Source organism: Salvelinus fontinalis, chromosome 9 (genome assembly GCF_029448725.1).
Source record: "Salvelinus fontinalis isolate EN_2023a chromosome 9, ASM2944872v1, whole genome shotgun sequence".
NCBI lineage: Eukaryota > Metazoa > Chordata > Actinopteri > Salmoniformes > Salmonidae > Salvelinus > Salvelinus fontinalis.
Window position 1 is genome coordinate 12,583,018 of NC_074673.1, and position 12,810 is coordinate 12,595,827.

At 42.5% G+C, this 12,810-nt stretch overlaps 1 protein-coding gene across 1 annotated transcript in view; it reads left to right on the top strand.

The window, feature by feature from the left end:
- tmtc3 (transmembrane O-mannosyltransferase targeting cadherins 3) overlaps positions 1-12,810 on the top strand; it is a 136,194-nt gene that overhangs the window by 27,502 nt on the left and 95,882 nt on the right. The window contains exon 4 of the mRNA XM_055933430.1: positions 5,033-5,132. Within this exon, the coding sequence (XP_055789405.1) occupies positions 5,033-5,132 (100 nt within the window). The remainder of the gene's footprint in view (positions 1-5,032; positions 5,133-12,810) is intronic.

Genomic DNA, 12,810 nt, shown 5'->3' on the forward strand with positions numbered 1-12,810 from the left:
AGGACACAGGCCAGTACATCAGGAGACGTGGAGGAGGCCGTAGGAGGGCAACAACCCAGCAGCAGGACCGCAACCTCCGCCTTTGTGCAAGGAGGTGCAGGAGGAGCACTGCCAGAGCCCTGCAAAATGACCTCCAGCAGGCCACAAATGTGCATGTGTCTGCTCAAAGGGTTAGAAACAGACTCCATGAGGTTGGTATGAGGGCCCGACATCCGCAGGTGGGGGTTGTGCTTACAGCCCAACACCGTGCAGTACGTTTGGCATTTGCAAGAGAACACCAAGATTGGCGAATTCGCGACTGGCACCCTGTGCTCTTCACAGATGAAAAGAGGGTTCACACTGAGCACATGTGATAGTCTGGAGACGCTGTGGAGAACGTTCTGCTGCCTGCAACATCCTCCAGCATGACCGGTTTGGCGGTGGGTCAGTCATGGTGTGGGTTGGCATTTCTTTGGGGGGCTGCACAGCCTTCCATGGGCTCGCCAGAGGTAGCCTGACTGCCATTAGGTACCGAGATGAGATCCTCAGACCCCTTGTGAGACCAGATATGCTGGTGCGGTTGGCCCTGGGTTCCTCCTAATGCAAGACAATGCTAGACCTCATGTGGCTGGAGTGTGTCAGCAGTTCCTGCAAGAGGAAGGCATTGATGCTATGGACTGGCCCGCCCGTTCCCCAGACCTGAATCCAATTGAGCACATCTGGGACAACATGTCTCGCTCCATCCACCAACGTCACGTTGCACCACAGACTGTCCAGGAGTTGGCGGATGCTTTAGTCCAGGTCTGGGAGGAGATCCCTCAGGAGACCATCCGCCACCTCATCAGGATCATGCCCAGGCATTGTAGGGAGGTCATACAGGCACGTGGAGGCCACACACACTACTGAGCCTCATTTTGACTTGTTTTAAGGACATTACATCAAAGTTGGATCAGCCTGTAGTGTGGTTTTCCACTTATTTTGAGTGACTCCAAATCCAGACCTCCATGGGTTGATAAATTTGATTTACATTGATCATTTTTGTGTGATTTTGTTGTCAGCACATTCAACTATGTAAAGAAAAAAGTATTTAATAAGAATATTTCATTCATTCAGATCTAGGATGTGTTATTTTAGTGTTCCCTTTATTTTTTTTTAGCTTTTATTTTTTTTGAGCAGTGTATTTTGCTTCAGTATAAATAGCCAAGAGACACAAGGACACAGTCTCACTTCAGTAGACTTTAGTTTCAAGTAAATTAGACCAACTTTTATGCCTGTCCGCAGCGCTTCTAAAAATCTATCTTTCACTTAGTTCTTCAAGAGCACACAGCCCTCAGCCAGGGAGTGTTGCAGCGTGAGGTGGGGTTGGCTATATAGGATTTGTTCTTTGATTTTGTGCTATGTAATTTATTAACTATGAAACAAAATGGCAGAAATACTTTGAAAACAGATACTGCATCATTTATTCAGACAGCTTGACTTTTCCCACATTTTGTTACGTAGCCTTATTCTCAAATAGATTAAATTAACATTTTCCCTCATCAATCTACACATAATACCCCATAATGACAAAGCCGAAACAGTTTTTTTGACATTTTTGCAAATGTGTAAAAAGTACCTAACTATTCAGACCCTTTGCTAAGAGACTCGAAATTGATCTCCGGTCCATCCTGTTTCCGTTGATCATCTTTGAGATGTTTGTACAACATTGGAGTCCACCTGTGGTAAATCCAATTGATTGGACATGATTTGGAAAGGCACACACCTGTCTATATAAGGTCCCAAGGTTGACAGTGCATGTCAGAGCAAAAACCAAGCCATCAGGTCGAAGGAATTGTCCGTAGAGCTCTGAAGGGTACCAAGGAAGGGTACCAAAACATTTCTGCAGCATGGAAGGTTCTAGAGGTCGACTGATTAATCGGAGTGGCTGCAGTACACAGAAGTATATATTTTTAAACCTGCATATTTAGCAAAAAGAAATCCAGGTTAGCAGGCAATATTAACTAGATGAAATTGTGTCACTTCTCTTGCGTTCATTGCACGTAGAGTCAGGGTATATGCAACAGTTTGGGCCGCCTGGCTCTTTGCGAAGTAATTTGCCAGAATTTTACGTAATTATGACATAACAATGAAGGTTGTGCAATGTAACAGGAATATTTAGACGTATGGATGCTACCCGTTAGATAAAATACGTAACGGTTCTGTATTTCACTGAAAGAATAAATGTTTTTTTTTCGAGATGATAGTTTCCAGATTCGACCATATTAATGACCTAAGGCTCATATTTCTTTGTGTTATAATGTTGTAATTAAGTCTATGATTTGATAGAGCAGTCTGAGTGATGTTAGGCACCAGCAGGCTCGTAAGCATTCATTCAAACACATTTGCCAGCAGCTCTTCGCTGTTTATGACTTCAAGCCTATCAACTCCTGAGATTAGGGAGATTAGGCTGGTGTAACCGATGTGAAATGGCTAGCTAGCTAGTTAGCGGGGTGCGCGCTACTAGCGTTTCAAACGTCACTCGCTCTGAGACTTGGAGTATTTGTTCCCCTTGCTCTGGATGGGTATCGCTGCTTCGAGGGTGGCTGTTGTCGATGTGTTCCTGTTTCAAGCCCAGGTAGGAGCGAGTAGAGGGACGGAAGCTATACTGTTACATTGGCAATACTAAAGTGCCTATAAGAACATCCAATAGTCTAAGGTATATGAAATTCAAATCGTATATAGAGAGAGAGTCCTATAATTCCTGTAATAACTGCAACCTAAAACTTCTTACCTGGGAATATTGAAGACTCATGTTAAAAGGAACCACCAGCTTTCATATGTTCTGAGCAAGGAACTTAAACGTTAGCTTTCTTACATGGCACATATTGCACTTTTACTTTCTTCTCCAACACTTTGTTTTTGCCTTATTTAAACCAAATTGAACATGTTTCATTATTTATTTGAGGCTAAATTGATTTTATTGATGTATTATATTAAGTTAAAACAAGTGTTCATTCAGTATTGTTGTAATTGTCATTATTACAAATATATGTAAAAAATCGTCCGATTTAATCGGTATCTGCTTTTTTGGTCCTCCAATAATCGGTATCGGCGTTGAAAAATCATAATCAGTCGACCTCTAGAAGGTTCCCAAGAACACAGTGGCCTCCATCATTCTTAAATGGAATACGTTTGGAACCACCAAGACTCTTCGTGGCGCTGGCTACCCGGGGAAACTGCGCAATCGGGAGAGAAGGGCCTTAGTCAGGGAGCTGACCAAGAATCCGATGGTCACTCTTACAGAGTTCCTCTGTGGAGATGTGAGAACCTTCCAGAAGGACAACCATCTCTGCAGCACTCCACCAATCAGGCCTTTATGGTAGTGGCCAGACGAAAGCCACTCCTCAGTAAGAGGCACATGACAGCCTGCTTTGAGTTTGCCAATAGGCACCTAAAGGAATCTAATGAAACCAAGATGGAACTCTGAATGCCAAGTGTCACATCTGGAGGAAACCTGACCCCATCCCTATGGTGAAGCATGGTGCTGGCAGCACTCAGGACCTCAGACTGTGGTGAAGGTTCACTTTCCAACAGGACAACAATCTTAAGCACACAGCCATGACAACGCAGGAGTGGCTTTGGGACAAGTCTCTGAATGTCCTCGAGTGGCCCAGCCAGACCCCGGACTTGAACCCGATCGAACATCTCTGTAGAGACCTGAAATTAGCTGTGCAGCGATGCTCCCCATCCAACCTGACAGAGCTTGACAGGATCTGTAGAGAAGAATGGGAGAAACTCCCCAAATACAGGTGTGCCAAGCTTGTAGCGTCATACCCAAGAAGACTCGAGGCTGTAATCACTGCCAAAGGTGCTTCAACAAAGCACTGAGTAAAGGGTCTGAATGCTTATGTAGATGTCATATTTCCATTTTTATATTTATAATACATTTGCACAATTCTAAACTTGTTTTTGCTTTGTGATAATGGGGTATTGAGTGTAGATTTATGAGGGGGGGGAATGATTTTAATACATTTTAGAATAAGGATGTAACGTAACAAAATGTAAATGGGGCTGAATACTTTCCGAATGCACTGTAAATGTGATCGTACTTGACTATTTGTATTCACAAATGCCAGTAAAATGCTCTCACTGTGGAGCCTTGACCACCCAACGTGGCTAGTGAAATGGACATCTTACCTGCCAATGCAGAACAGACTATGGGAGGTGCACAGTACTACACAGAGCCATGACTACATGGAACTCTATTCCACATTAGGTAACTGATGCAAGCAGTATAGTCAGGTAAAAATACACCGTATGGAACAGCAGGGATTGTGAAGAGACACACACAAAGGTACAGACACACGCATACATTGTAATATTGTTGTGTGTTGGTATTATACATTTTGTATTGTAGTGGTGTAATAATGTTATGGTGTACTGTTTTATATGTAAGTGCTTTAATGTGTTTGGACCCCAGGAAGAGTAGCTGCTGCTAATGGGGATCCCTAATAAATACAAATGCCAAAATCTACCTGCATTTGGCGGGTGTTGATTTTAGGCTCTGGTGCCTAGGCTAGGTGCCGGGCATCTTTTTGATTGTTTTCACAGCCTGGAATCTGCTGCGATCTCATTCACACAGCTTGTGGTTTTCACAGTTAGGTGGACGGAGAATCAGGTTGCAGAAGATTCCAGGCATACCTGGGAGACATGTTGAGAGGTGTGAACTTCCATAGAGACCGAGGAGGAAGTGTTTTAAAGGTTGTTGATTGATTAGAATGATTCATGAGAAAACAATATATTTTTCCTGGAAATGTTGACATTGAATGTTTTCTTTTAACTTTGTACCTCTGACTGTACATTTTGTGCTCTCTGAGATCCTTGGGACATCCTTAACCTACCATAACCATTTTACATTTTGTTGGGGTAGGGACGTCCAAAGGGTCGCTGATACCATGGACCGACAGGTGATGGGTGTCATGGAGTGCGGACCTCCTCGATTGATTGGTGAGAGAATAACCTATTTGTGCCAGAAATGTTGACTTAACTTTTTTTCTTTTGGTCCCTCTTACAGGTGACGGGTGTCGTAGGAAGAGCGGAGCTCCTGTCCTCCATCTTCCTCCTGGCTGCGTTCCTGGCCTACACCAAATCTAATGGAGCCGACCAATCCATCGGTGAAACTACTTTTACTGTAGACCTCCACCAATACTGTCTCACACGCACACACAGGTTTCAGAGGGAAACAGGACAATGAGATGCATGCTCCTACTTGCTAGTCTGTTATTCAGTGAGTCTACTGTACCCCTCCCCCTGTTGGTTGCAAACCTTCAGAGAACAACAAGACAACAAGAACCATGCCCTGACTCGTTATGGCACCCTCATCTTAGGCGGTTGGGGTAGTATTCATCGCCAAGTCTTGCTTTGCAACGCACACATTAGACCGCTGGAACTATTCGGAATGTCAGATGAAACCGTTTCAAATGGATACAGGAACTTATTACAGGCTTTGTGTAGGCGGCCGTGTTGATAGATAAAGGCTTAATGTTGTGAAAGATTACATTTGAAGATGCAATTCATTTCCATTGAATCATGATAGGGTTTGATTTCTGAAAGATTACAGTTCTCATGAGGACAACTGTCAGAATGGGGAAGTTAAGTGTCTGAAAGAATGTGTCAATTGGTTTAAGGAAAAAAAGCTAGATATCAACTCAAGGAATGATTTGAGGGCACCAAGGTTATTTTAATGAACTAAAACTTAAGCCAATCATAAAAACAATTTAGTAAACTGAAATAAAATAATAAACAAACCTGTTATAAAAACTAAAAATGTAGTGAAACTATTCATCAACTCCAAAACTAAAATGTAAACAATCCAGAATTATGTTCAGTTTTATTTTTTTATGGGGGTAAAAATATAATGGAGTTTTCAAGCTTCTGAATCTGGCAGGTCACATTGAGATTGACTTCATAATTTATAGATAGACTCAGCTAGACGACATTGCCACAAGCAGCAACGGAGATATTGGGCATATTTTGAAGGGTAAGGCTAAAGCAACAAACTTTAGACGAAAGTCTAGGAGTGAAGGGAGATGCAACAGCTGAAAGTCAGCCACTGGTTTTCCAACAGCATATATCCACTGTACACACAAATCGGGTCAAATTGGTTCCTGTGTCATTTGTCTTTCGTCACGTTCACGAGTCAAACAAAATCACCCTAATGATTGGTTGACAATAGAGACTCCCACAATGCAGACGATGGCTGCAGGATGAAGTTGGTGATGAGGCGGAGCTTAGAAAATGGTAAATTATCTGCATTTCTAGTGTTAAACAGTTAAATCTGTCACGTGAATTTGCGTGCAAGGAACGAAAACTTGAGGAATTAACTCCCATTTCAACAGGCCTCAAATGTCAAAACAAAACATGTACACTCCACATACGTGAAGGAGAACCTGAAAGAATTGTCCATTTATGTAATACACATTTTCCACTCATCACACCACATCAATGTATATTCCGGTGGCCTATAGTCCATGTTCATAACACGCAGATACTGTAGATACACATTTTCCTCCACAAACAATTTACAAAGCCTCATTCAAACAGCCAGGTGTGTTTACACTGTTTAACAAGTACAGTTGCCAAGTGAGAGTATATTATTGGAAACTTTCAAAGTTGACCAATAAACTACCAGATTTGTGGTATCTTTCAAGCATTTTATATAGTCTCACAAGACATCTAGTGGCCCTTTTGAGCACCTCAGATTATTACAGGTATCTGTAATCAATCAAATCAAGTTTATTTTATATAGCCCTTCGTACATCAGCTAATATCTCGAAGTGCTGTACAGAAACCCAGCCTAAAACCCCAAACAGCAAGCAATGCAGGTGTAGAAGCACGGTGGCTAGGAAAAACTCCCTAGAAAGGCCAAAACCTAGGAAGAAACCTAGAGAGGAACCAGGCTATGAGGGGTGGCCAGTCCTCTTCTGGCTGTGCCGGGTGGAGATTATAACAGAACATGGCCAAGATGTTCAAAATGTTCATAAGTGACAAGCATGGTCAAATAATAATCAGGAATAAATGTCAGTTGGCTTTTCATAGCCGATCATTAAGAGTTGAAAGCAGCAGGTCTGGGACAGGTAGGGGTTCCATAACCGCAGGCAGAACAGTTGAAACTGGAACAGCAGCAAGGCCAGGTGGACTGGGTACAGCAAGGAGTCATCATGCCCGGTAGTCCTGAAGTATGGTCCTAGGGCTCAGGTTCTCCGAGAGAGGGAGAGAAAGAGAGAAGGAGAGAATTAGAGAGAGCATACTTAAATTCACACAGGACACTGGATAAGACAGGAGAAGTACTCTAGATATAACCAACTGACCCTAGCCCCTCGACACATAAACTACTGCAGCATAAATACTGGAGGCTGAGACAGGAGGGGTCAGGAGACACTGTGGCCCCATCCGATGATACCCCCGGACAGGGCCAAACAGGAAGGATATAACCCCACCCACTTTGCCAAAGCACAGCCCCCGCACCACTAGAGGGATATCTTCAACCACCAACTTACAATCCTGAGACGAGGCCGAGTATAGCCCACAAAGCTCTCCACCACAGCACAAACCAAGGGGAGGCGCCAACCCAGACAGGAAGATCACGTCAGTAACTCAACCCACTCAAGTGACGCACCCCTCCTAGGGACTGCATGAAAGAGCACCAGTAAGCCAGTGACTCAGCCCCTGTAATAGGGTTAGAGGCAGAGAATCCCAGTGGAGAGAGGGGAACCGGCCAGGCAGAGACAGCAAGGGTGGTTCGTTGCTCCAGACCCTTTCCGTTCACCTTCACACTCCTGGGCCAGACTACACTCAATCATATGACCTACTGAAGAGATAAGTCTTCAGTAAAGACTTAAAGGTTGAGACCGAGTCTGCGTCTCTCACATGGGTAGGCAGACCGTTCCATAAAAATGGAGATCTATAGGAGAAAGCCCTGCCTCCAGCTGTTTGCTTAGAAATTCTAGGGACAATTAGGAGGCCTGCGTCTTGTGACCGTAGCGTACGTGTAGGTATGTACGGCTGGACCAACTCGGAAAGATAGGTAGGAGCAAGCCCATGTAACGCTTTATAGGTTAACAGTAAAACCTTGAAATCAGCCCTTGCCTTAACAGGAAGCCAGTGTAGGGAAGCTAGCACTGGAGTAATATGATCAAATTTCTTGGTTCTAGTCAGGATTCTAGCAGCCGTATTTAGCACTAACTGAAGTTTATTTGGTGCTTTATCCGGGTAGCCGGAAAGTAGAGCATTGCAGTAGTCTAACCTAGAAGTAACAAATGCATGGATTAATTTTTCTGCATTATTTTTGGACAGAAAATTTCTGATTTTTGCAATGTTACGTAGATGTAAAAAAGCTGTCCTTGAAACAGTCTTGATATGTTCGTCAAAAGAGAGATCAGGGTCAAGAGTAACGCCGAGGTCCTTCACAGTTTTATTTGAAAAGACTTTACAACCATCAAGATGAATTGTCAGATTTAACAGAAGATCTCTTTGTTTCTTGGGACCTAGAACAAGCATCTCTGTTTTGTCCGAGTTTAAAAGTAGAAAGTTTTCAGCCATCCACTTCCTTATGTCTGAAACACAGGCTTCTAGCGAGGGCAATTTTGGGGCTTCACCATGTTTCATTGAAATGTACAGCTGTGTGTCATCCGCATAGCAGTGAAAGTTAACATTTATGTTTTCGAATAACAGCCCCAAGAGGTAAAATATATAGTGAAAACAATAGTGGTCCTAAAATGGAACCTTGAGGAACACCGAAATATACAGTTGATTTGTCAGAGGACAAACCATTCACAGAGACAAACTGATATCTTTCCGACAGGTAAGATCTAAACCAGGCCAGAACTTGTCCGTGTAGACCAATTTGGGTTTCCAGTCTCTCCAAAAGAATGTGGTGATCGATGGTGTCAAAGGCAGCACTAAGGTCTAGTAGCACGAGGACAGATGCAGAGCCTCGGGTCTGACGCCATTAAAAGGTCATTTACCACCTTCACAAGTGCAGTCTCAGTGCTATGATGGGGTCTAAAACCAGACTGAAGCATTTCGTATATATTGTTTGTCTTCAGGAAGGCAGTGAGTTGCTGCGCAACAGCTTTTTCAAAAAAAAATGAGAGGAATGGAAGATTCGATATAGGCCGATAGTTTTTTATATTTTCTGGGTAAAGGTTTGGCTTTTTCAAGAGGCTTTTTTACTGCCACTTTTAGTGAGTTTGGTACACATCCGGTGGATAGAGAGCCGTTTATTATGTTCAACATAGGAGGGCCAAGCATATGAAGCAGCTCTTTCAGTAGTTGGAATAGGGTCCAGTATGCCGCTTGAAGGTTTAGAGGCCATGATTATTTTCATCATTGTGTCAAGACATATAGTACTAAAACACTTAAGTGTCTCTCCCGATCCCAGGCCCTGGCAGAGCTGTGCAGATCCAGGACAGCTAAGCCCTGGAGGAATACGCAGATTTAAAGAGGAGTCCGTAATTTGCTTTCTAATGATCATGATCTTTTCCTCAAAGAAGTTCATGAATTTATTACTGCTGAAGTGAAAGCCATCCTGTCTTGGGGAATGCTGCTTTTTAGTTAGCTTTGCAACAGTAGCAAAAATACATTTTGGATTGTTCTTATTTTCCTCAATTAAGTTGGAAAAGTAGGATGATCGAGCAGCAGTGAGGGCTCCTTGATACTGCACGGTACTGTCTTTCCAAGGTAGTCGGAAGACTTCCAGTTTGGTGTGGCACCATTTCCGTTCCAATTTTCTGGAAGCTTGCTTCAGAGCTCGGGTATTTTCTGTATACCAGGGAGCTAGTTTCTTATGACAAATGTTTTTCGTTTTTAGGGGGGCAACTGCATCTAGGGTATTGCGCAAGGTTAAATTGAGTTCCTCAGTCAGGTGGTTAACTGATTTTTGTCCTCTGACGTCCTTGGGTAGGCAGGAGTCTGGAAGGGCATCAAGGACTTTTTGTGTTGTCTGAGAATTTTATAGCACGACTTTTGATGCTCCTTGGTTGAGGTCTGAGCAGATTATTTGTTGCGATTGCAAACGTAATAAAATGGTGGTCCGATAGTCCAGGATTATGAGGAAAAACATTAAGATCTACAACATTTATTCCATGGGACAAAACTAGGTCGAGTATGACTGTGGCAGTGAGTAGGTCCAGAGACATGTTGGACAAAACCCACTGAGTCGATGATGGCTCCGAAAGCCTTTTGGAGTGGGTCTGTGGACTTCTCCATATGAATATTAAAATCATCAAAAATTAGAATATGATCTGCTATGACTACAAGGTCCGATAGGAATTCAGGGAACTCAGAGAGGAACGCTGTATATGGCCCAGGAGGCCTGTAAACAGTAGCTATAAAAAGTGATTGAGTAGGCTGCATAGATTTCATGACTAGAAGCTCAAAAGACGAAAACGTCTTTTTTTTTTTGTAAATTGAAATTTGCTATCGTAAATGTTAGCAACACCTCCGCCTTTGCGGGATGCACGGGGGATATGGTCAATAGTGTAACCAGGAGGTGAGGCCTCATTTAACACAGTAAATTCAGCAGGCTTAAGCCATGTTTGTCAGGCCAATCACATCAAGATTATGATCAGTGATCAGTTCATTGACTATAACTGCCTTTGAAGTGAGGGATCTAACATTAAGTAACCCTATTTTGAGATGTGAGGTATCACGATCTCTTTCAATAATGGCAGGAATGGAGGAGGTCTTTATCCTAATGAGATTGCTAAGGCGAACACCGCCATGTTTAGTTTGCCCAACCTAGTTCGATGCACAGACACAGTCTCAATGGGGATGGCTGAGCTGACTACACTGACTATGCTAGTGGCAGACTCCACTAAGCTGGCAGGTTGGCTAACAGCCTGCTGCCTGGCCTGCACCCTATTTCATTGTGGAGCTAGAGGAGTTAGAGCCTTGTCTATGTTGGTAGATAAGATGAGAGCACCCCTCCAGCTAGGATGGAGTCCGTCACTCCTCAGCAGGTCAGGCTTGGTCCTGTTTGTGGGTGAGTCCCAGAAAGAGGGCCAATTATCTACAAATTCTATCTTTTGGGAGGGGCAGAAAACAGTTTTCAACCAGCGATTGAGTTGTGAGACTCTGCTGTAGAGCTCGTCACTCCCCCTAACTGGGAGGGGGCCAGAGAAAATTACTCGATGACGACACATTTTTATAGCTGATTTACACGCTGAAGCTATGTTGCGCTTGGTGACCTCTGACTGTTTCATCCTAACATCGTTGGTGCCGATGTGGATAACAATATCTCTATACTCTCTACACTCGCCAGTTTTAGCTTTAGCCAGCACCATCTTCAGATTAGCCTTAACGTCGGTAGCCATGCCCCCTGGTAAACAGTGTATGATCGCTGGGTCTAATCATCTCTGGCCCTCTGTGTGGACATGAAAAATATATGAAATAATTATAAAAGCTGTAAAACATAATCCTAAATATAAACCAACTTACTGAATACTGTTTGGTGTTTAATGAGTTTCAGCATGGAATATTAAAACTTTTTTGTTGTACACACTTACATATTGACATTGTAAATTCTATGTTTGTTAACCTGTCTAGGATGAGTGTGCCGCTAGCGGCACTCCCCCCCCACCCCCACTGAAAAACCAGTGCCGCGAAATTCAAAAAAAATATATTTTTTAAATATTTAACTTTCACACATTAAAGTCCAATACAGCTAATGAAAGACACAGATCTTGTGAATCCAGTCAACATGTCCGATTTTTTTAAATGTTTTACAGGGAAGACACAATATGTAAAGATGTACATCTATTACCTAAAAACACATTAGCATAATCCACCATCTTTTATTTGTCCACCAACACCAGTAGCTATCACCAATTCGGCTAAACTAAGATATTTATAGCCCCTAACCAAGAAAAAAACTCATTAGATGACAGTCTGATAACATATTTATGGTATGGGATAGGTTTTGTTAGAAAAAAGTGCATATTTCAGGTAGATGGCATAGGTTACAATTGCACCCACCGTCACAAATGGAATAGAAAAACTACTTAGAGCAACGTGTTTACCTACTTACTAATCATCAAACATTTCGTAAAAATACACAGCATACACGAATCGAAAGACACAGATCCTGTGAATACAGACAATATTTCAGATTTTCTAAGTGTCTTACAGCGAAAACACAATAAATCGTTATATTAGCATAGCACATAGCACATAGCAGCCCAGCATTGATTCTAGCCAAAGTGAGCGATAACGTCAACATCGCCAAAATATATTAATTTTTTCACTAACCTTCTCAGAATTCTTCAGATGACACTCTTGTAACATCATATTACACAATCCATATAGAGTTTGATCGAAAATGTTTATATTTAGCCACCAAAATCATGGTTAGACAATGTGAAATGTAGCTCAGCTGGTCAGAAAATGTCCTTGCGCCACTTAGACAGTGATCTACTCTTATACATAAATACTCATAAACGTGACTAAAAAATATAGGGTGGACAGGGATTGATAGACAATTTAATTCTTAATACAATCGCGGAATTACATTTTTTAATTTATCCTTACTTTTCAATACAGTTTGCGCCAAGCGAAGCTACGTCAAAAAACATGGCGTCCTAAGCCACTAAAATTTTTCGACAGAAACACGATTTATCATAATAAAAATGTCCTACTTTGAGCTGTTCTTCCATCAGTATCTTGGGCAAAGGATCCTTTCTTGGGAGTAATCGTCTTTTGGTGGAAAGCTGTCCTCTTGCCATGTGGAAATGCCAACTGCGTTCGGGATGAACTGGAAGCGTGCCCAGCTATTCACAGCGTTAAAGAAATAAA